We start from the raw sequence: 25,240 nt of genomic DNA on the forward strand, positions 1-25,240 counted from the left end.
TTACCATGCAGAAGTATTTTGTAGCGTTAGAGAAAAAGACGGATCTACTCCGCCGGCACCGCATGTTTAAGCTTGAACGAGTTTCGCAAGTTATGAAGTGGGTGAGTGAACCGAACGAATGGCTGACTGTATCTTTTTTAATATTACATTGTCGTTTTCCTTTCCATTTATTTGCACACGCCAAAAAGGTCGAGAAACCGTTTGTCCGCTGTAGCTTCCAAGATATTGTAACTGTTCAGTCTGAAACGTTTGAGTGACAGACAGGTTTAGAATAAACCAACCACAACAACCAAAAATCAAAGGCAAAGCACCATTAATAACAGGAACAACAAGCTTTCAAGTGTAGGTTGTTTACGATGCTTTGAGGTCTAGCTAGGTAGGCTAGTTTCGTTGTGAATTAAAGCCAACGGAAAGAGAACCATTGGCAATGGTATGCATTGCGGGCGACGTTGTCAGGCAGAACCTGTCGTTCATTCATGTCGACTGCCTTGGGTGTAGGTTTTTGCTGCTGGCTGCAAAGTTGCAGAATCAGTCAGTGAATTCCAGCGCTTGCAGAAAAACGTCTCAAACGCGCCAGTATGACCGATGTTTCAAAGTTGATCGTTTGTTTTTATAGGTCAACTATAATTGGGCCAAATGTAGCCTACACCAACTTCAGTTGGGGAAAATGCAGCGACCAATTTAAAAGAGCACATGACACAGAGAGAAGACACACACACCTTGCTTGGCTGCATACTGGGGGATAGCTTTGTGTTATAACGTTAGATAGCTTCTTAGCTCATTACCTGGGCATTCTTTTTAATGTGTTGTTGTTGTTGCAGTGAAGAGAACAAGAGTGCTCTGAGAGCTACCTGTCTGTAGTGAATCTAGGCTATAGCCTGAGTGCCAGTCTGTGCTTTATTGACTACTGCTTGTCACTCAGTGTCATCCCGAACATTTTCATCATGGCAAACTTGACAGTTGTCATGATGACAATGAGTTGGCATAACAGCACAAATAGATATAGTACCAGGCTAGAGATTCTAAGGTCAGTTTCCGGGATAGGTGGACACAGATTAAGCTTAGTCCTGGATTTAAAAGGCATTTCAAATGAAGATTCTTCATTGAGCATGCGTTTTAGTCCAGGACTAGGCTAGGTTTGATCTGTGTCCTAGAAACCAGGCCAGGGCCAACTTCAGTTCATCTTACTCCTACTTCCACAGTGAATTCAATGCTCTGGGGTGAAGTTTCCCCTAGGTACAGATCTAGGGTCAGCGTCCCCTCCCCCAATCCTAACCTTAACCATTAGTGGGGGAAATGACCCAAGATGGGAAACTTCCACAGTTAGAAGTCAATTGGAACTGTATCTATGCGGGTATTTAGCCTCTGTTAGACTATACTTGTATTGTCTGTGGGCCTTCATCTACCCCGGGACCCACCCTAAGTTTAGTTGTCTTGGCCTAGTGACAGTTGACAGCAGAATACTGGTCTGTTCTGTTGCCGTGACGACACGGGGAGAACTTTAGCACAACAGGGCAGTGTAATTACAGAGCTGTGTGTCAGTCTGTGGAATTACTTCCAGGTTTCCTCCTTTCTCTTTCTCTCCTCTATCTTTTACTCCCTCTTCATTTTTCTCACATTAGGCATATACACCCAGTCTCTCTCTCTCTCTCTCTCTCTCTCTCTCTCTCTCTCTCTCTCTCTCTCTCTCTCTCTCTCTCTCTCTCTCTCTCTCTCTCTCATATCCTTGACCCTTTCTCATTGTCCCTATCCCTCTCTCTCTCTTCCTGACGATGTATGGCTTTGTGGAATCGCTCTCTCTCTCTCTCTCTCTGAACCCCTCTTTTTTGATTTGTTCCGCTCTCTGAACCACTCTCTTTTCTTTGTTCCGTTCACATAGTTATCTGGGGAGTCTCTCTGTTGTTTTTTATTTTCCTCTCTGTTCCCTCAACTGAGTGACAACACAATGCACTGAAAAACAAGAGGACCTTGCTTCTGCCCGTAGACAAATAATTATAGTTCTGTGCTTCTGATACAGCAGTCCTTAGACTTTTTCTGTTCTGTGTGCTGATTCTGTTTCCTGTCTGTCTGTCTCTCTCTCTCTCCTCTGTTAGTTTTACCATTGTGTGAACTGATTATCAGTCAGCCGATTAAAAACTGTCAGACTGACCAAATATTCCCATCTACCCTGTCAGCCCCACCCCCTCATTTGACCCCCTTATACCCTCTCCTCCTCCCTCTCCTCCTCCCTCTCCTCCTCCCTCTCCTCCAGCCCTCTCCACCTCCCTCTCCACCTCCCTCTCCACCTCCCTCTCCACCTCCCTCTCCTCCTCCGTCTCCTCCTCCGTCTCCTCCTCCGTCCCCTCCTCCTCCTCCCTCTCCTCCTCCCTCTCCTCCTCCCTCTCCTCCTCCCTCTCCTCCTCCCTCTCTCCCTCTCCTCTTCTCTCTTTCTCCCTCTCCTCCTCCCTCTCTCCTCCCCTCCTCCCTCCCCTCCTCCCTCCCTCCCTCCCTCCCTCCCCTCTCCTCCTCCCTCTCTCCCTCCCTCTCCTCCGGCCGGAACATAATTGCAAATAAATATTTTGTAGACTGCAAATTGACCGCAAGAAGCCCAAACAGATATGTTTGACTAAATCATAATCATTTCAAACCTTGCTTACATTTTTTTGCTCAGAAAACTTGGGGGGCCAAATAAAACCGCTGGGCCGCCAGTTGGGGAACCCTGCCCTGGGCCTACATATATAGTTAGAAGTTTACATACTGTTTCTCCTCCACAGCAACTTTAACTTTGCATTTATAAAATACTCATAAGGATATTCTGTAAGTATACTGTATCTTCTTGCTAATCTGCCGTTGTTAGACAGTGCAGTAAATCTGTTTCTCATCACTCAGTGTTTTCACTGACAGGCCTGCATGATTTGCGTTGTTTGGCTGTAGTACAGATCAACTTTGACCTGGAGGAAGATGTTCAGGGGTTGTTGACAGTGACACACACACACACACACAGACACTGATGTTCACGCATGCACACACACGAACACACACACACACACACACACACAGAGAAAGGGGACATGGGCCCTGGTCAAAGGTAGTGCACTATATAGGGAATAGGGTGCCATTTGGGACTTGTCTCTGTGATAAGACCAGCAGTCTGACAGTATGCCCCGGGAGAGTGAGAGAAAATTGAGGAAGGGAGGACAGAGGAGCAGAAAGACAGTCAGTGACTGGAGAGTTGGAGCATTGACAGAGTTGGAGATAATGGAGTGTGAAATAAAGAAAGAGAGCGAGGGAGGCAGAGAGGGAAAGACAGAGGGAGAGAATGTAGAGAGAAAGACAGAGAGAGAGAGACTCAAGAGGGGGAAGATGTGAGAAAATATGGAAATCCCTAGGTTATGGATTTGAATGGACTCCAAAGCACAGACAGACCTGACCAAGACATTAGAGATTTGGAGTGAAAAGTTCAAAGAAAGAGAGCAAGTTGGAGAGAGAGAATAGGTCTGTAGGAGAGAAAGAGAGAATATCTATGATGGAGAGATAAAGACAGAGATAAGAGAGCGAGAGAGGAGAGAGAATATAGACTAGTGAGAAGTTAGACAGGATGTGTAGAATGAACATGTTGAATCCATTAACTTCCACAGTGCAATGCCCTTTGGCCAGGAGCCAATCAGATCTGCCCTCAGCTGTCTGCCTCTGATGAGGTCATCATGGAGAAGTTGACTGTGCCAGGAAAATAACCATGGAACTCCAACCAAGACACACCCACACATATAGGGCCCTAAACAATCAGCGTTGCGGACGGAATCAAGGAATCCAGACATTAAAACGAAATTCAACAATATTCAACATTTTATTGAAATTAGTAGGAAATCAATGAACTTATTCGAAAATGCATTAATTTGCTCAAGTTTATCATAAGACATTAACAAAATGCATCAGTGATTCGTATTTTCCTGCAACTTTCTGAAACGGCACAGAAATGCCCCTGTGTGTGCGTGCGTGTGCGTGCGTCCTGTGTGTGTGTATGTCTACACTTTGTGTGGCTGTTAGCGACGATGCTAATGATAACCTTCTTCTGGTAGAGATGGAAAGGCTTTCCCAAAAACCTTCTCATTTAAATGTTAACTACAAAGTAGCCAATGCCAACCTGGACTTACAACATCCAATTTAGTTGTTTTTTCTATTAAAAAGGTGTGATTTTGAGAGCGAAAACCTGAAGAAAACAGAAACCTGGAAAAATAAAACGGAATTTTGAAAAACACAAAACGGAATCAGGCTAAAAATAAAACTGATTTTATAAGGCCCTACATACATATGCATGAAACACTCACACACACAAACCGGTGTCAAACATATATATATATATATATCCTGTCACGTTAAAGACTGTTTTGTTTTGTGTTTGTAGGGTCACATGGTCTTTGTGAAGAGGTCAAGCACACTAGAACACTACCAGCACACAGAGCAATAATCATAACCAGTGGCTGGGGTTCTGGGTTGTCTGGAAACCTGATTTGCCGTGGCTAAAGATACAGAGATTTCTGCACATGTGCAGGATTCTTTGTTTTTTTACGTAGCTGCTGCTCAGTTCTCCGCTGCAGCTTCCCCCTCCTTGATCGGCGATAAGGGCCATTGTCTAGTGTAGCCTACAAAACTTCATGTTGTACACAAAGGACATGATTGACATGTTCCAACTACTGCCTTCCCTGTCCCAGTAGACTATTAAACATAAACACGTTTTCAGGTTCTTTTTTCAGGAGGGGAGTTGGGCTACATGCAGCTATTTACATGTTGTACACAAAAGACATGATCAACATGTTCGTACAAACTCGCAGTTCGTTTTTTGTACCAATGCAAAACTCAAGTGGGGAGTTACATGCAGCTATCTAGGCAGCATATCAAACAAGCAAGACACAGACACGCAGTCTAATTAGCGATGTAATGTTCTTTTTTTAATCATCATTGCGAACATTGGCTAAGCAGGAGGGAGACTGGCAGTCGGAGTAGTAGTGTTATTTTTCAGCAACTCTGGCTGATGATTACGATATGGCAGCAACTACAAAGATTAGCCTACGTCATCACACAAAACGCAGATTGTTTTTGCTCCAATGTGTAGGGACTACGTCCTGCTTGTGTATCTGCAATATCCGTTACAACAGACAGAATGTTGTAGCCTTCATAATGGCCTTGAATGTTCGTTCAAATCGCCGCGGGGTTCTGTGTTCTCAGCCACGGTCATAATCATATACTTTATTGATTTTCTCTGATCATTTCCTTGTCCTGTGTTCGCTCTGAGCTTTACATCTCTGGTAAGTCTGTTTTGGTTCAACTCTGAACACACACATAGGCCTAGTATGGTAAAACTCTATTCAAACAGTAATTCCAACACTTCAGTGGTGATACAAACACACATGTTTTGATTTAAGCCTTGTTTCTGTTACAATCAATCAATTTTCAATCAATTTTATTTTATATAGCCCTTCTTACATCAGCTAATATCTCGAAGTGCTGTACAGAAACCCAGCCTAAAACCCCAAACAGCTAGTAATGCAGGTGTAGAAGCACGGTGGCTAGGAAAAACTCCCTAGAAAGGCGAAAACCTAGGAAGAAACCTAGAGAGGAACCAGGCTATGAGGGGTGGCCAGTCCTCTTCTGGCTGTGCCGGGTGGAGATTATAACAGAACCATGCCAAGATGTTCAAAAATGTTCATAAGTGACAAGCATGGTCAAATAATAATCAGGAATAAATCTCAGTTGGCTTTTCATAGCCGATCATTAAGAGTTGAAAACAGCAGGTCTGGGACAGGTAGGGGTTCCATAACCGCAGGCAGAACAGTTGAAACTGGAATAGCAGCAAGGCCAGGCGGACTGGGGACAGCAAGGGAGTCACCACGGCCGGTAGTCCCGACGTATGGTCCTAGGGCTCAGGTCTCTCAGTTGGCTTTTCATAGCCGATCATTAAGAGTTGAAAACAGCAGGTCTGGGACAGGTAGGGGTTTCGTAACCGCAGGCAGAACAGTTGAAACTGGAATAGCAGCAAGGCCAGGCGGACTGGGGACAGCAAGGTGTCATCATGCCCGGTAGTCCTGACGTATGGTCCTAGGGCTCAGGTTCTCAGAGAGAAAGAGAGAACGAGAGAGCATACTTAAATTCACACAGGACACTGGATAAGACAGGAGAAGTACTCCAGGTATAACCAACTAACCCCAGCCCCCCGACACATAAACTACTGCAGCATAAATACTGGAGGCTGAGACAGGAGCGGTCCGGGAGACACTGTGGCCCCATCCGAAGAAACCCGGACAGGGCCAAACAGGAAGGATATAACCCCACCCACTCTGCCAAAGCACAGCCCCCGCACCACTAGAGGGATATCCTCAACCACCAACTTACAATCCTGAGACAAGGCCGAGTATAGCCCACAGAGGTCTCCACCACAGCACAAACCAAGGGGGGGCGCCAACCCAGACAGGAAGATCACGTCAGTAACTCAACCCACTCAAGTGACGCACCCCCTCCCAGGGACGGCATGAAAGAGCACCAGCAAGCCAGTGACTCAGCCCCTGCAACAGGGTTAGAGGCAGAGAACCCCAGTGGAGAGGGGAACCGGCCTGGCAGAGACAGCAAGGGCTGTTCGTTGCTCCAGAGCCTTTCCGTTCACCTTCACACTCCTGGGCCAGACTACACTCAATCATATGACCTACTGAAGAGATAAGTCTTCAGTAAAGACTTAAAGGTTGAGACCGAGTCTGCGTCTCTCACATGGGTAGGCAGACTGTTCCATAAAAATGGAGATCTATAGGAGAAAGCCCTGCCTCCCGCTGTTTGCTTAGAAATTCTAGGGACAAATAGGAGGCCTGCGTCTTGTGACCGTAGCGTACGTATTGGTATGTACGGCAGGACCAACTCGGAAAGATAGGTAGGAGCAAGCCCATGTAACGCTTTATAGGTTAACAGTAAAACCTTGAAATCAGCCCTTGCCTTAACAGGAAGCCAGTGTAGGGAAGCTAGCACTGGAGTAATATGATCAAATTTCTTGGTTCTAGTCAGGATTCTAGCAGCCGTATTTAGCACTAACTGAAGTTTATTTAGTGCTTTATCCGGGTAGCCGGAAAATAGAGCATTGCAGTAGTCTAACCTAGAAGTAACAAATGCATGGATAAATTTTTCTGCATCATTTTTGGACAGAAAATTTCTAATTTTTGCAATGTTACGTAGATGGAAAAAAGCTGTCCTTGAAACAGTCTTGATATGTTCGTCAAAAGAGAGATCAGGGTCAAGAGTAACGCCGAGGTCCTTCACAGTTTTATTTGAGACGACTTTACAACCATCAAGATGAATTGTCGGATTTAACAGAAGATCTCTTTGTTTCTTGGGACCTAGAACAAGCATCTCTGTTTTGTCCGAGTTTAAAAGTAAAAAGTTTTCAGCCATCCACTTCCTTATGTCTGAAACACAGGCTTCTAGCGAGGGCAATTTTGGGGCTTCACCATGTTTCATTGAAATGTACAGCTGTGTGTCATCCGCATAGCAGTGAAAGTTAACATTATGTTTTCGAATAACATCCCCAAGAGGTAAAATATATAGTGAAAACAATAGTGGTCCTAAAACGGAACCTTGAGGAACACCGAAATGTACAGTTGATTTGTCGGAGGACAGACCATTCACAGAGACAAACTGATATCTTTCCGACAGGTAAGATCTAAACCAGGCCAGAACTTGTCCGTGTAGACCAATTTGGGTTTCCAGTCTCTCCAAAAGAATGTGGTGATCGATGGTGTCAAAGGCAGCACTAAGGTCTAGTAGCACGAGGACAGATGCAGAGCCTCGGTCTGACGCCATTAAAAGGTCATTTACCACCTTCACAAGTGCAGTCTCAGTGCTATGATGGGGTCTAAAACCAGACTGAAGCATTTCGTATACATTGTTTGTCTTCAGAAAGGCAGTGAGTTGCTGCGCAACAGCTTTTTCTAAAATTTTTGAGAGGAATGGAAGATTCGATATAGGCCGATAGTTTTTTATATTTTCCGGGTCAAGGTTTGGCTTTTTCAAGAGAGGCTTTATCACTGCCACTTTTAGTGAGTTTGGTACACATCCGGTGGATAGAGAGCTGTTTATTATGTTCAACATAGGAGGGCCAAGCACAGGAAGCAGCTCCTTCAGCAGTTTAGTAGGAATAGGATCCAGTATGCAGCTTGAAGGTTTAGAGGCCATGATTATTTTCATCATTGTGTCAAGAGATATAGTACTAAAACACTTAAGTGTCTCTCCCGATCCCAGGCCCTCGCAGAGCTGTGCAGATCCAGGACAGCTAAGCCCTGGAGGAATACGCAGATTCAAAGAGGAGTCCGTAATTTGCTTTCTAATGGTCATGATCTTTTCCTCAAAGAAGTTCATGAATTTATTACTGCTGAAGTGAAAGCCATCCTCTCTTGGGGAATGCTGCTTTTAGTTAGCTTTGCAACAGTATCAAAAAGAAATTTTGGATTATTCTTATTTTCCTCGATTAAGTTGGAAAAGTAGGATGATCGAGCAGCAGTGAGGGCTCTTCGGTACTGCACGGTACTGTCTTTCCAAGCTAGTCGGAAGACTTCCAGTTTGGTGTGGCGCCATTTCCGTTCCAATTTCCTGGAAGCTTGCTTCAAAGCTCGGGTATTTTCTGTATACCAGGGAGCTAGTTTCTTATGACAAATGTTTTTCGTTTTTAGGGGTGCAACTGCATCTAGGGTATTGCGCAAGGTTAAATTGAGTTCCTCAGTTAAGTGGTTAACTGATTTTTGTCCTCTGACGTCCTTGGGTAGGCAGAAGGAGTCTGGAAGGGCATCAAGAAATTTTTGTGTTGTCTGAGAATTTATAGCACGACTTTTGATGCTCCTTGGTTGGGGTCTGAGCAGATTATTTGTTGCGATTGCAAACGTAATAAAATGGTGGTCCGATAGTCCAGGATTTTGTGGAAAAACATTAAGATCTACAACATTTATTCCATGGGACAAAACTAGGTCCAGAGTATGACTGTGGCAGTGAGTAGGTCCAGAGACATGTTGGACAAAACCCACTGAGTCGATGATGGCTCCGAAAGACTTTTGGAGTGGGTCTGTGGACTTCTCCATGTGAATATTAAAATCACCAAAAATTAGAATATGATCTGCTATGACTACAAGGTCTGATAGGAATTCAGGAAACTCAGAGAGGAACGCTGTATATGGCCCAGGAGGCCTGTAAACAGTAGCTATAAAAAGTGATTGAGTAGGCTGCATAGATTTCATGACTAGAAGCTCAAAAGATGAAAACGCCATTTTTTTTGTAAATTGAAATTTGCTATCGTAAATGTTAGCAACACCTCCGCCCTTGCGGGATGCACGGGGAATATGGTCACTAGTGTAACCAGGAGGTGAGGCCTCATTTAACACAGCAAATTCATCAGGCTTAAGCCATGTTTCAGTCAGGCCAATCACATCAAGATTATGATCAGTGATTAGTTCATTGACTATGACTGCCTTTGAAGTGAGGGATCTAACATTAAGTAACCCTATTTTGAGATGTGAGGTATCACGATCTCTTTCAATAATGGCAGGAATGGAGGAGGTCTTTATCCTAATAAGATTGCTAGGGTGAACACCGCCATGTTTAGTTTTGCCCAACCTAGGTCGAGGCACAGACACAGTCTCAATGGGTATGGCTGAGCTGACTACACTGACTATGCTATTGGCAGACTCCACTAAGCTGGCAGGTTGGCTAACAGCCTGCTGCCTGGCCTGCACCCTATTTCACTGTGGGGCTAGAGGAGTTAGAGCCCTATCTATGTTGGTAGATAAGAGGAGAGCACCCCTCCAGCTAGGATGGAGTCCGTCACTCCTCAGCAGGTCAGGCTTGGTCCTGTTTGTGGGTGAGTCCCAGAAAGAGGGCCAATTATCCACAAATGTTATCTTTTGGGAGGGGCAGAAAACAGTTTTCAACCAGCGATTGAGTGCTGAGACTCTGCTGTAGAGCTCGTCACTTCCCCTAACTGGGAGGGGGGCCAGAGACAATTACTCGATGCCGACACATCTTTCTAGCTAATTTACACACTGAAGCTATGTTGCACTTGGTGACCTCTGACTGTTTCATCCTAACATCGTTGGTGCCGACGTGGATAACAATATCTCTATACTCTCTACACTCGCCAGTTTTAGCTTTAGCCAGCACCATCTTTAGATTAGCCTTAACGTCGGTAGCCCTGCCCCCTGGTAAACAGTGTATGATCGCTGGGTGATTCGTTTTAAGTCTAATACTGCGGGTAATGGAGTCGCCAATGACTAGGGTTTTCAATTTGTCAGAGCTAATGGTGGGAGCCTTGGCGTCTCAGACCCCGTAACGGGAGGAGTAGAGACAAGAGAAGACTCAGACTCAGACTCCGACTCGCTACATAATGGGGAAAACCGGTTGAAGGTTTCTGTCGGCTGAATGAGCGACACCGGTTGAGCATTCCAACAGTATTTCCCTCCAGAAGCCATGAGAAAGTTGTCCGGCCGCGGGGACTGTGCGGGGGATTTATACTAACGTTACTGTCTGTACTTACTGGTGGCACAGACGCTGTTTCTTCCTTTCCTACACTGAAATTACCCTTGCCTAACGATTGCGTCTGAAGCTGGGCTTGTAGCACAGCTATTCTCGCCGTAAGGCGATCGTTCTCCTGTATATTATGAGTACAGCGACTGCAATTAGAAGACATCATGTTAATGTTACTACTTAGCTTCGGCTGTTGAAGATGTTGACGAACCATGTCCAGATAAAGCGTCCGGAGTGAAAAAGTTGAATAAGGGAAAAAAGTTGCGATGGAAAAATGGAAAATAAAGTAAAATTGGCAGCTAAAACGCACAGGAAAATGACTCTTCTGTCTCGGGATAAAACGTCCGGGGTGAAAAAGTTTAACGAAAAAAGATGAGTGAGGACAAAACTAAAAAGTTGGTAAATTTGTTGAACACAGAGATTGATTAAACGTTTATTAAAAGTAAAACGTGAATAGTTTGGCAGGTAGCCAAGTAGCAACAAACAGCACAGCAGCACGGAGACAATGCGGAAGCGAGACGGAAGTCAACGATACAGAGGCTTTTGTTACAGAGGCTTTAGTCTTTAGTTTATTAGCTGGTATGAATTTCCTTGAACTCTAATTGCTAGGACACGCACCACCTCCAGTTAGTAATAAGCATGATGTTTGTAGTTACGCTACATGGGTTTAAATGGGTTTCAAAGCAACAGGACAGGAAGTGTCTTCTTTGTATTTGAGTTGGGACTAAATAACGCAACACAGATTTTAGGATTAAACAAGCCTGAACTCCTACAATGCCCCCCCCCCCCCCTCCCCCCTCCCCATGACGCAGTACAAATTGGTCTGACAAAGAATTCTCTCTCTCTTACCAACCTCATGAATATTCATAATAAGTTCTGGTGCATGAGCAGCATTCTAGAACTCATGCGATCAGAAAGATATCCTGCCACAGAATGCTCATTACAATGTGAATGGATGGTGGTGGCTCTCCTATCCATCACATAATCATATGCTTGGTGTGTAGGCCTAGTATGATGTAGGCCTAGTATTGTATTCTAACACTTCACTGGTGATACACACACACACCAGCTGCTGTTGCTGTGTTTTGTTGGTATGATAAAGAACTGCTTTTACGAGGTAAACGAGGTGTGTGTGTGTCCAGGTGCTACAACAAAGTGCTACTAGCTGAAACACGAAGGAGAACTTCAATCACCACACCTTATGATTCCTAACATTCTTCTCTCTCTCTCTCTCTCTCTCTCTCTCAGGTAGTTTTTGCAACACTATGCTAGGAGAGTGGAGAGGCGGGACTAGGCGGACAAGGGTGTGACCCTTCTCTGTGATTGGTGGACAGAGATTGACGGACAGACAGACGGATAAAGAGGACGAGACAGACTGGAGAGGAGAGACTGAGAGAGAGAGATGGATCACAATGTCAACTTTGACCTGACTCCTCACCACATGGAGGCTGGCCTGGAGTGAGTATTATTAGACTATACCAATGGAGGCTGCTGAGGGGAGGACGACTCATAATAATGGCTGGAATGGAGTTAATGGAATGGTATCAAACTCTCTGATGTGTTGATGTTTTGGTAAACAGAAGAGAGGGTTAAAATAAGACAATGACAGAGTTAACTGTCTGTTTGATGTTCTTTGAGGCAACTCTTTGAGGCCCAGTTCTGTACAGTACCAGTATTCAGCCAGACCCATTGTTCCCACAGAACAGACTGACTGTGTTTGTTTGACTGTTTGAATAGTCTTTGTTCCTTTGTTGTGTGTGTGTTGTGTGTGTGTGTGTGTGTGTGTGTGTGTGTGTGTGTTCTTGTATTACTGAGGAGAATCTTCTGAGTGAGTCTCTTCCTGTGGTGTTCAACTGCAGGTTCCCTGGGGAGCAAAAGGCTTGTGATTGTGGTTCCTTTCGAATTAGGTCTTAAAGGCCATGAAATATTTAATATGAAGAGTTGTCAGTGCTTATCAAGGTGGTCAAAGCCTAGTGGTGAGGGAGTGTTTACACAATGTCTGTCTGTTTTTCTGAACAGTGGTTACTGGTTAGGGGTGTGTTTGTTTTTAGTGGTTAGAAGTGTATGTATGTCTGTTTGTATCCGACCCACTGAAGTACCCTCTCATCTCTCTCTTACTCTCTCTCTCTCCCCCCCCCCTCTCTCTCTCTCATCCTCTCCCTCTCTCTCCCCCTCTCTCTCCCCCTCTCTCCCCCTCTCTCTCCCCCTCTCTCTCCCTCCCTCTCTCCTCTCTCTCCGCCTCTCCCTCCCTCTCTCCTCTCGCTCTCTCTCGCTCCTTCTCTCCCTCTCTCTCTCCCTCTCTCTCTCTCCCTCTCTCTCTCTCTCTCTCTCTCTCTCTCTGTAATAGGAGCCCAGTGGATGAGGAGGGGGTCCATGACTCCTTTAACCAGCTGATAGAGGATCAGAGACAGGAAGCCTTTGAGCTGCAGGAACTACAGAGGGAACTGGATGAGGAGGAAAGAGGTAGTGTTTGTGTGTGCGTGCATAAATGCGAGTGAGACTGTGTGTGTGACTGCTTGAATGTGTAGGAGGGAAAGACAGTGTTAGTGTGCATGTCTTCATGTGTTGGTGTCTGCTGGTGTGAGTTTTATATGTGTGTGTGTGTGTATACCTCCATAAACCTCATACTCTCCTATCTCCAGACAGTGTAGCGTACCTGTCCAGCCCTGGTCGGGAGATATGGCGTGGGGGGCCAGGGGAGGGGGGAGGAGGGGGGAGGAGGGGAGACAGTTAGACCCCCTTATAGAGGAACGCTGGTCCTCCGCCACCCTCAGAGTCCTCTCCTCCATGCCCAGCCGCACCATCGGTAAGTCACCCCTACGACACCCTTATCACACACTTATGAAACCTCTACGACACTGTTATTACAGTCTTAAGACAGCTGTATGTACACCTAACTAGTATTTCTTCTTTTCACACTTCATGAGAGAGAGGTAGTTTCAGAAGTCAAAACTATTTCTGCCATTGTCGTGTGACTGTTAGTTCCTCTAGCAGGTGCACCAGCAGCCAGTCAGCCAGCCAGTCAGTCAGCCAGTCAGTCAGCCAGTCAGCCAGTCAGCCAGTCAGTCAGTCAGTCAGTCAGTCAGCCAGTCAGCCACTATCAACCCATCAACAGATACTGTATCTAACACAGTGGCTCTAAAAACACCATGGCACAAAGTAGAGTTCTGTCCGTCTATCAGACAGTTTAGGAATCATGCATCTACACACACACCTCTTCACTTTCTCTCCTCTCTCTAGGTCGCAGTCGAGGTGCTATCATCTCTCAGTACTGTAACAAGACCATGAAGTTGAGGAGACGCAGACAGAGCAGACCTTCCATAAAAGACTTTTCCCGCTCCGCACGACCCAGTATCCGTGGTTACGGCGTGGAGACGGGAGGCGTGGAGACCGAAGGCGTGGAAGGGGAGGGTGAGGTCACTTGCGTAAACGTTACACACACACACACTGAAATACCAACATTTTTGTTGTAATGATGTCATAACCTACGCATAACTAATGTGTGTGTGTGTCCGTGCATCTGTCCATCTGTGTGTGTGTGTCTTTGCGTGCGCGCTGCAGGGCGTAAGCGTGACCACCTGGTCAACAACCTTCAGAACCTCTCTCTGAGTGACCGGGTCAGGATGCTGCGAGCCATGCCTCTGTCTGTGGCTGAGAAGAGTGAACTAAGGTATCTACACTCCTCTATCACCTCTCTCTCTCTCTCTCTCTCTCTTTCTCCATCCCTCTATCACCCCTCTCTCTCTCTCTTTCTCCATCCCTCTATCACCTCTCTCTCTCTTTCTCCATCCCTCTATCACCCCTCTTTCTCCATCCCTCTATCACCCCTCTCTCTCTCTCTTTCTCCATCCCTCTATCACCCCTCTCTCTCTCTCTTTCTCCATCCCTCTATCACCCCTCTCTCTCTCTTTCTCCATCCCTCTATCACCCCTCTCTCTCTCTTTCTCCATCCCTCTATCACCCCTCTCTCTCTCTTTCTCCATCCCTCTATCACCCCTCTCTCTCTCTTTCTCCATCCCTCTATCACCCCTCTCTCTCTCTTTCTCCATCCCTCTATCACCTCTCTCTCTCTTTCTCCATCCCTCTATCACCCCTCTCTTTCTCCATCCCTCTATCACCTCTCTCTCTCTTTTTTTTCCATCCCTCTATCACCCCTCTCTCTCTTTCTCCATCCCTCTATCACCCCTCTCTCTCTCTTTCTCCATCCCTCTATCACCCCTCTCTCTCTCTTTCTCCATCCCTCTATCACCTCTCTCTCTCTTTCTCCATCCCTCTATCACCCCTCTCTCTCTCTTTCTCCATCCCTCTATCCTGCTGTCTCTATCTCTCTGATGCTCTGAGCCATGCCTCCCTCTGTGGCAGAGAAGAGTGAACTAAGGTATCTGCACTCCTCTATCACCTCTCTCTCTCTCTTTCTTATCCTATCACTCTCTTTCTGTCAGACTCTTCCCTCTCATTATTCTCTCTCTCTCCTCCTCCTCTCTGCAGCTCTATCAATAGTTGTCATGGTCTCATCCTCTATTCCTCTGTCTGTCACTCACTTGTGTATCATCTTGTAACCCCCCATCCCTCTCTCTCCCCCCGTCCCTCTCTCTCTCCCCCCGTCCCTCTCTCTCTCCCCCTGTCCCTCTCTCTCTCCCCCATCCTTCTGTCTCCCATCATTCCTCTCTCTCTCTCTCTCCCTCCAGGAGGTTGGCTGATAGGAAGGGTCTACGCTCCAAACACAGTCAGATCCCCTGCTGTAGCCAGCTGAAGTATAACATCATCAACGTAAGTCACACAGACAAACACAGTCAGATCCCCTGCTGTAGCCAGCTGAAGTATAACATCATCAACGTAAGTCACACAGACAAACACAGTCAGATCCCCTGCTGTAGCCAGCTGAAGTATAACATCATCAACGTAAGTCACACAGACAAACACAGTCAGATCCCCTGCTGTAGCCAGCTGAAGTATAACATCATCAACGTAAGTCACACAGACAAACACAGTCAGATCCCCTGCTGTAGCCAGCTGAAGTATAACATCATCAACGTAAGTCACACAGACAAACACAGTCAGATCCCCTGCTGTAGCCAGCTGAAGTATAACATCATCAACGTAAGTCACACAGACAAACACAGTCAGATCCCCTGCTGTAGCCAGCTGAAGTATAACATCATCAACGTAAGTCACACAGACAAACACAGTCAGATCCCCTGCTGTAGCCAGCTGAAGTATAACATCATCAACGTAAGTCACACAGACAAACACAGTCAGATCCCCTGCTGTAGCCAGCTGAAGTATAACATCATCAACGTAAGTCACACAGACAAACACAGTCAGATCCCCTGCTGTAGCCAGCTGAAGTATAACATCATCAACGTAAGTCACACAGACAAACACAGTCAGATCCCCTGCTGTAGCCAGCTGAAGTATAACATCATCAACGTAAGTCACACAGACAAACACAGTCAGATCCCCTGCTGTAGCCAGCTGAAGTATAACATCATCAACGTAAGTCACACAGACAAACACAGTCAGATCCCCTGCTGTAGCCAGCTGAAGTATAACATCATCAACGTAAGTCACACAGACAAACACAGTCAGATCCGCTGCTCAAATATTACATTGGTCCAGTTCCTGCCCAGATACATTTCAGGCGTTGCATTGCATCAACCAATGGTTGTGCGCCACCACATCATGGACTGCAGTTGGCCATCAGATTGCTGTATCATATGATGTGGTTACTATCTGATATGTTCAACACCTAGTCAGGCCTTGTGAGATCTGGCAGGAGTCTGTCAACGTAGTCAGGCAGGAACGCCACCACTATCATGTATTACATCATCGTGAGTCACCACCCCGTGACCTCATTCTACTTCCTGTAGTGGGACAGTCGCTCATCTAATGAGGTACTAATTTTATCAGCTGATCTGTCTAGACAGCAATCATCGTGTCTGTCATAGTTTCTGTACAAGTCAGGGGTTTACAGCTCTAGTCTCCCAGCGCTCGCCACACACAGACAGACAGACACACAGACAGACACACAGACACACACACAGACAGACACACATACAGACACACATAGACAGACAGATCTTTGTGACAGTAATGTGATGTTGGTGGGTGTTTCCTGTAGCTGTGTGTATCAGTATCTACTGATGGTGTTATAGCCCTCTTGCCCAACACTTAATGCCCCTGTGAGCGTGAATCATGAAGTAATTTCCCTTAGACAAGTCCCTACTCATTACGTCAAAGCAGAGTTTCTCAGATGTCAACTAAGTTATTATGAGGCTTTTTTAGTTCATGGGGAAACAGAATGTGTGTGTTCCTATAATTCTAATTCTCTGCTCAATGGGTTAGTATGTGGACACAAACATTACTGTACTTGACACTGACCCTCTCCTCTCCTCTCCTCTCCTCTCCTCTCCTCTCCTCTCCTCTCCTCTCCTCTCCTCTCCTCTAGGCTCTGAGACATAGCTGGTACAGCTGTCTGTCCTTCCTCCACTCCCTACAACTGTGGCAGGTAAGTCTCTCTCTCTCTCTCTCTCTCTCTCTCTCTCTCTCTCTCTGTTCTTTCTCACTATCTCTGTTCCTCTTCCCCAGGTGGCGCTGAAGAGGGTGAGCGGTCGTTTCGGCACCGGCGTCCTCTCCTACTTCCTGTTCGTCAAGACCCTCCTCTTCTTCAACATCTTCCTGTTCCTGGTCACGGTTTTGTTCCTGGCCCTGCCCCAGGCAGTACACCCCCCCAGGTTAACCCAGGGACACGTAGCCTTCTCTGGGCTGGAGCTGCTCACTGGAGGGGTAAGAACCAGACATTCACCTCATACCAAACATACTGTCCCATACCCCAAACAGCACCAGGCATTACACCCCTCCAGGCTGCTCACTGGAGGGGTATCCTCATACCAAACATACCTCCCCTCTCCGTCCCCGTCTCACTCTCTCCCTCCTCTCGCTCTCTCTCTCCTCTCCTCTCTCTCTCTCTCTCCCTCTCCCCAGGGTTATTTCTCAGACTCAGTGATGTACTATGGTTACTATAGTAACTCTACCCTGTATAAGAACTGTAGTATCAGTAGTAGCGGTATGGACCAGCAGCCCAGTCACTCTCCATCTAAAAGGACAATGGAAACAGACTGTGGAGTGAAGCTGTCCTACAACATGCCCCTGGCGTACTTCTTCACCATAGGAGGGGCTTTCTTCATCACCTGCATCATCCTCGTCTACAGGTGTGTGTGTGTGTGTGTGTGTGTGTGTGTGTGTGTGTGTGGGGGGGTGTCTCTGTCTTTCGTCAGAGAGAGAGAGACTACTTCAGTGTACACTGAGTATACCAAACATTAGGAACACCTTCCTAATACTGAGTTGCACCCCCTTTTGCCCTCAGAACAGCCTCAATTTGTCAGGGTTATGGACTCTACAAGGTGTTGAAAGCGTTCCACAGGGATGCTGGCCCATGTTGACTCCAATGCTTCCCACAGTTGTGTCAAATTGGCTGGATGTCCTTTGGGTGGTGGGCCATGCTTGATACACACGGGGAAACTGTTGAGCGTGAAAAACCCAGCAGCGTTGCAGTTCTTGACACACTCAAACCGGTGCACCTGGCACCTACTACCATACCCTGTTCGAAGGCACTTCAATCTTTTGTCTTGTCCATTCACCCTCTGAATGGCACACATACACAATCCATGTCTCAATTGTCCCAAGGCTTAAAAACCCTTCTTTAACCTGTCTCCTCCCCTTCATCTACACTGATTTGAAGTGGATTTAACAAGTGACATCAATTAGGGATCATAGTTTTCACCTGGATTCACCTGGTCAGTCTGTCATGGAAAGAGCAGGTGTTCCTAATGTTTTGTATACTCAGTGTATTTAGATGTTAAATGACAGGACTAACAGTTCACAAAGTAAGGGGTGTGTGTGTGTCCTCCCCCCAGCATGTCCAAGTCGTTTGGTCAGAGTTTCCGTATAGACAAGTCTCATGGTATCCTGGCGATGAAGGTGTTCACTTCCTGGGACTTTAAAGTCATCAAGAAGACCTCCGTCAAACTCCGCTCTGAAAACATCTGCACTCAACTCAAGGTAGGGACACGTACAGATGCACGCTCCTTTGACACGTACACACACAGTTTGTGTTTGTCCGGTATCCTTTTGAACTTCCAGGTCAATATTGAGCTACTCCAGTTTGTCCTTTGACAAATTAAAAGAAAACATTCTCCTTACAGCGTCCTATACATCCAACACACACTCCCATACACACACACACTCCCATACACACACACTCCCACACACACACACACTCCCATACACACACACTCCCACACACACACACACTCCCATACACACACACACTCCCATACACACACACACACTCCCATACACACACACACTCCCATACACACACACACACCCATACACACACACACTCCCATACACACACACACACACTCCCACACACACACACACACACTCCCATACACACACACACTCCCACACACTCCCACACACTCCCATACACTCCCATACACACATACACACACATGCAATAATGTTGTTAGTCAGTCAGGAATGTGATGACATAAGATATTTGTTTTGTTTTGCAAAAAACTTGAAGAGGAAAATGCTAATTCGCCTAATTAATCATGATCAGTTGTTAGAGGAGACTAATCGTAACCATGTCTCTCTCTCTCTGTAGGAGTTGTTAGAGGAGACTAATCGTAACCATGTCTCTCTCTCTCTGTAGGAGTTGTTAGAGGAGACTAATCGTAACCATGTCTCTCTCTCTCTCTCTGTCTGTAGGAGTTGTTAGAGGAGACTAATCGTAACCATGTCTCTCTCTCTCTGTCTGTAGGAGTTGTTAGAGGAGACTAATCGTAACCATGTCTCTCTCTGTCTGTAGGAGTTGTTAGAGGAGACTAATCGTAACCATGTCTCTCTCTCTGTCTGTAGGAGTTGATAGAGGAGACTAATCGTAACCATGTCTCTCTCTCTCTCTCTCTCTGTAGGAGTTGTTGGAGGAGACTAATCGTAACCATGTCTCTCTCTCTCTCTCTGTAGGAGTTGTTGGAGGAGACTAATCGTAACCATGTCTCTCTCTCTGTAGGAGTTGTTGGAGGAGACTAATCGTAACCATGTCTCTCTCTCTCTGTAGGAGTTGTTAGAGGAGACTAATCGTAACCATGTCTCTCTCTCTCTGTAGGAGTTGTTAGAGGAGACTAATCGTAACCATGTCTCTCTCTCTCTGTAGGAGTTGTTAGAGGAGACTAATCGTAACCATGTCTCTCTCTCTCTGTAGGAGTTGTTAGAGGAGACTAATCGTAACCATGTCTCTCTCTGTAGGAGTTGTTAGAGGAGACTAATCGTAACCATGTCTCTCTCTCTCTCTCTCTGTAGGAGTTGTTGGAGGAGACTAATCGTAACCATGTCTCTCTCTCTCTCTGTAGGAGTTGTTGGAGGAGACTAATCGTAACCATGTCTCTCTCTCTCTCTGTAGGAGTTGTTAGAGGAGACTAATCGTAACCATGTCTCTCTCTCTGTAGGAGTTGTTAGAGGAGACTAATCGTAACCATGTCTCTCTCTCTCTCTCTGTAGGAGTTGTTGGAGGAGACTAATCGTAACCATGTTCTCTCTCTCTCTGTAGGAGTTGTTAGAGGAGACTAATCGGAAGCATGTCTCTCTCTCTCTGTAGGAGTTGTTGGAGGAGACTAATCGTAACCATGTCTCTCTCTCTCTCTGTAGGAGTTGTTAGAGGAGACTAATTGTAACCATGTCTCTCTCTCTCTGTAGGAGTTGATAGAGGAGACTAATCGTAACCATGTCTCTCTCTTTCTGTAGGAGTTGTTGGAGGAGACTAATCGTAACCATGTCTCTCTCTCTCTCTGTAGGAGTTGATAGAGGAGACTAATCGTAACCATGTCTCTCTCTCTCTGTAGGAGTTGTTGGAGGAGACTAATCGTAACCATGTCTCTCTCTCTCTCTGTAGGAGTTGATAGAGGAGACTAATCGTAACCATGTCTCTCTCTCTCTCTCTGTCTGTAGGAGTTGTTAGAGGAGACTAATCGTAACCATGTCTCTCTCTCTCTCTGTAGGAGTTGTTGGAGGAGACTAATCGTAACCATGTCTCTCTCTCTCTGTAGGAGTTGTTGGAGGAGACTAATCGTAACCATGTCTCTCTCTCTCTGTAGGAGTTGTTAGAGGAGACTAATCGTAACCATGTCTCTCTCTCTGTCTGTAGGAGTTGTTAGAGGAGACTAATCGTAACCATGTCTCTCTCTCTCTGTAGGAGTTGATAGAGGAGACTAATCGTAACCATGTCTCTCTCTCTCTCTGTAGGAGTTGTTAGAGGAGACTAATCGTAACCATGTCTCTCTCTCTCTGTAGGAGTTGTTGGAGGAGACTAATCGTAACCATGTCTCTCTCTCTCTCTGTAGGAGTTGATAGAGGAGACTAATCGTAACCATGTCTCTCTCTCTCTGTCTGTAGGAGTTGTTAGAGGAGACTAATCGTAACCATGTCTCTCTCTCTCTGTAGGAGTTGTTGGAGGAGACTAATCGTAACCATGTCTCTCTCTCTCTGTAGGAGTTGTTGGAGGAGACTAATCGTAACCATGCTCTCTCTCTCTCTGTAGGAGTTGTTGGAGGAGACTAATCGTAACCATGTCTCTCTCTCTCTCTGTAGGAGTTGTTGGAGGAGAATAATCGTAACCATGTCTCTCTCTCTCTGTCTGTAGGAGTTGTTGGAGGAGACTAATCGTAACCATGTCTCTCTCTCTCTGTAGGAGTTGTTGGAGGAGACTAATCGTAACCATGTCTCTCTCTCTCTCTGTAGGAGTTGTTGGAGGAGACTAATCGTAACCATGTCTCTCTCTCTCTGTCTGTAGGAGTTGTTGGAGGAGACTAATCGTAACCATGTCTCTCTCTCTGTCTGTAGGAGTTGTTGGAGGAGACTAATCGTAACCATGTCTCTCTCTCTGTCTGTAGGAGTTGTTGGAGGAGACTAATCGTAACCATGTCTCTCTCTCTGTCTGTAGGAGTTGTTGGAGGAGACTAATCGGAAGCATGTCCAGAAGACAGTGTGTCAGAGAATAGGACGTGTGACAGTACATGGTCTGGCATGGTTCATCTGTATAGGCAGTACTGTGGCCTGTGTTCTAGCTCTGTACTACTTCTCTGAGTACATGCACAAGGTAAGAGACACACTTTTTCAGCTCCTGTACATTGCTTTCATCCTCCACTTTCATCTTCCACCTTCACACCTTCTTCCTCCCTCTCTAGGACCTCCAGTACAGATCTCGTATTCCCACTAAGGACCCTCTCCTGAAGGAAGCCAGTCTGTTAGCCCTGCCAGTCGTAGTGTCTCTCATCAACCTCCTGCTCCCTGGCCTCTTCAACGCTACTGCCTGGATGGAGGAGTACGACTCGCCCAGCGTACACACATACGTCTCCATCAGCAGGTAGAGGGGTGGAACTGCAGTCCACAAACTTAATTTAGACGTTTTTGTGTGGATGGAGGAGTACGACTCCCCCATCGTACGCACATACATCGCCATCTGTAGGTAGAGGGGTGGAAGTGCATCCTACAGACGTAATGGGAAGTTAATGGAGAGTTTATGGAAATCAAGAGTCTTGCTAGTTGACAGAAGTGTGTGTGTGTTTGTCTGTGTGTTCTAAACATTTAAAAAATCTACTATTTGTGTGTTTGAGGAACCTGATGTTGAAAGTGAGCGTGCTCGTAGTGCTGTGCTTCCATTGGCTGGGCCGGATCGCTTCTGACCCCAACAGCATCGGCCTGCAGGTGAGAGGAACATTTGCGTTCCAGCATTCCGATTCTGTCCCAACGTTCCAATTACAGCATTATCTACTCGACAGTGTCCAGAACTATTTTGCTCAAAATGAAATCTGTGCTGCTGTTATGACTCGTGTCTCCTGTGTTGTTGTTGATATTGATGATGTTGATATTGAGGATGTTGTTGATATTGATGATGTTGATATTGTTGATGTTGTTGATGTGGTTAATATTGATGTTGTTTATATTGATGATGATGTTGATATATAGTCCTGTGTAGCTCAGTTGGTAGAGCATGGCGCTTTGCAACGCCAGGGTTGTGGGTTCGATTCCCACGGGGGGCCAGTATGAAAATGTATGCACTCACTAACTGTAAGTCGCTCTGGATAAGAGCGTCTGCTAACTGAATAAATTGTCAAATGTAAATATTGATGTTGTTGTTGATGTAGTTTCTTGTGTTGTTGTTGTCAGTGCTGGGAGAGTTTTGTAGGACAGGAGCTGTACCGCTTCCTCCTCATGGATTTCATCTTTACCATACTGGACACCTTCTTTGGAGAGTTCCTCTGGAGGTGGGTACTCTGTCTGTCTCGCTCTCTCTCTCTCTCTCGCTCTCTGTCTGTGTCTCTCGCTCTCTCTCTCTGTCTCTCTCGCTCTCTCTCTTTCTCTCTCTCTCGCTCTCTGTCTGTGCTCTCTCTCTCTCTCTCTGTCTGTGCGCTCTGTGTCTCTCGCTCTCGCTCTCTCTCTCTCTCTCTCTCTCTCTCTCTCCCTCATATTTTCTTGCTCATAAACTCGGCAACTCTTTCAACGCATTATACAGTCTCTATCGCTTTCTTTCCCATTCTCAATCCTTTATCCCTTATTATTCTCTCTCTCCTTCTCTCCCTCTCTCCTTTCTCTCTCTCTCCTGCAGGTTGTTTTCTCAGAGGGTGTTGAAGAGGAAAAGGAAGCCTGTGTTTGACATCGCCAGGAACGTGTTGGAACTCATCTACGGACAGACACTGGCCTGGTATGACCTCTAACCCTAAACCTAACCTTAACCCTACACCTAGCCTTAACCCTGGCCTGGTATGACCTCTAACCCTGGCCCTAAACCTAACCTTAACCATACACCTAGCCTTAACCCTGGCCTGGTATGACCTCTAACCCTGGCCCTAAACCTAACCTTAACCCTACACCTAGCCTTAACCCTGGCCTGGTATGACCTCTAACCCTGGCCCTAAACCTAACCTTAACCATACACTGAGCCTTAACCCTGGCCTGGTATGACCTCTAACCCTGGCCCTAAACCTAACCCCTTAACCCTACACCTAGCCTTAACCCTGGCCTGGTATGACCTCTAACGCTGGCCCTAAACCTAACCTTAACCATACACCTAGCCTTAACCCTGGCCTGGTATGACCTCTAACCCTGGCCCTAAACCTAACCTTAACCCTACACCTAGCCTTAACCCTGGCCTGGTATGACCTCTAACCCTGGCCCTAAACCTAACCTTAACCCTACACCTAGCCTTAACCCTGGCCTGGTATGACCTCTAACCCTGGCCCTAACCTTAACCCTACACCTAGCCTTAACCCTGGCCTGGTATGACCTCTAACCCTGGCCCTAAACCTAACCTTAACCCTACACCTAGCCTTAACCCTGGCCTGGTATGACCTCTAACCCTGGCCCTAAACCTAACCTTAACCATACACCTAGCCTTAACCCTGGCCTGGTATGACCTCTAACCCTGGCCCTAAACCTAACCTTAACCCTACACCTAGCCTTAACCCTGGCCTGGTATGACCTCTAACCCTGGCCCTAAACCTAACCTTAACCCTACACCTAGCCTTAACCCTGGCCTGGTATGACCTCTAACCCTGGCCCTAAACCTAACCTTAACCATACACCTAGCCTTAACCCTGGCCTGGTATGACCTCTAACCCTGGCCCTAAACCTAACCTTAACCATACACCTAGCCTTAACCCTGGCCTGGTATGACCTCTAACCCTGGCCCTAAACCTAACCTTGTACACTTGAGTCTCTGTGTTGTGGAGGTTGGGGGTGTTGTAGTGATGTTGTATCATGTCTGTGTTGGGGTGTTGTAGTGATGTTGTATTGTCTGGAGGTTGGGGTTGTTGTAGTGATGTTGTATGATGTCTGTGTTGTGGAGGTTGGGGGTGTTGTAGTGATGTTGTATGATGTCTGTGTAGGTTGGGGGTGTTGTAGTGGATGTTGTATCATGTCTGTGTTGTGGAGGTTGGGGGTGATGTTGTATCATGTCTGTGTTGTGGAGGTTGGGGGTGTTGTGGTGATGTTGTATCATGTCTGTGTTGTGGAGGTTGGGGGTGTTGTAGTGATGTTGTATCATGTCTGTGTTGTGGAGGTTGGGGGGTTGTAGTGATGTTTGTATCATGTATGTGTGTTGTGGAGGTTGGGGGTTGTAGTGATGTTGTGTAGGTTGGGGGTGTTGTAGTGATGTTGTATGATGTCTGTGTAGGTTGGGGGGTGTTGTAGTGATGTTGTATCATGTCTGTGTTGTGGAGGTTGGGGGTGATGTTGTATCATGTCTGTGTTGTGGAGGTTGGGGGTGTTGTAGTGATGTTGTATCATGTCTGTGTTGTGGAGGTTGGGGGTGTTGTAGTGATGTTGTCTGTGTTGTGGAGGTTGGGGGTGTTGTAGTGATGTTGTATCATGTCTGTGTTGTGGAGGTTGGGGTGATGTAGTGATGTTGTATCATGTCTGTTGTGTAGGTTGGGGGTGTTGTAGTGATGTTGTATCATGTCTGTGTTGTGGAGGTTGGGGGTGTTGTAGTGATGTTGTATGATGTCTGTGTTGTGGAGGTTGGGGTGATGTTGTATCATGTCTGTGTTGTAGAGGTTGGGGTGTTGTAGTGATGTATCATGTCTGTGTTGGGGTGTTGTAGTGATGTTGTATTGTCTGGAGGTTGGGGTTGTTGTAGTGATGTTGTATCATG

General features: G+C 46.3%; 1 protein-coding gene and 1 long non-coding RNA gene across 2 annotated transcripts; both read left to right on the forward strand.

The window, feature by feature from the left end:
* Positions 1-13,215, forward strand: LOC123481273. The gene is made up of 4 exons (XR_006660340.1): positions 1-101; positions 11,773-11,982; positions 12,872-12,987; positions 13,167-13,215. It is a non-coding gene; the product is annotated as an uncharacterized LOC123481273 (long non-coding RNA).
* A 35-nt stretch (positions 13,216-13,250) lies between these two features.
* LOC121533057 (transmembrane channel-like protein 6) lies at positions 13,251-24,332 on the forward strand (the record flags this gene model as incomplete). Its single annotated transcript, XM_045219656.1, has 14 exons — positions 13,251-13,330; positions 13,765-13,935; positions 14,086-14,194; positions 15,213-16,086; positions 16,973-17,032; positions 17,113-17,310; positions 17,509-17,735; positions 18,441-18,585; positions 21,533-21,688; positions 21,777-21,955; positions 22,206-22,296; positions 22,759-22,856; positions 23,198-23,293; positions 24,321-24,332. Coding segments are annotated over exons 1-14 (2,435 nt in total), but the record flags the coding sequence as incomplete, so codon positions are not given.
* Positions 24,333-25,240: the final 908 nt, after the last annotated feature.

This window comes from Coregonus clupeaformis, unplaced genomic scaffold, assembly GCF_020615455.1.
Source record: "Coregonus clupeaformis isolate EN_2021a unplaced genomic scaffold, ASM2061545v1 scaf2583, whole genome shotgun sequence".
Taxonomy (NCBI): Eukaryota; Metazoa; Chordata; class Actinopteri; order Salmoniformes; family Salmonidae; genus Coregonus; species Coregonus clupeaformis.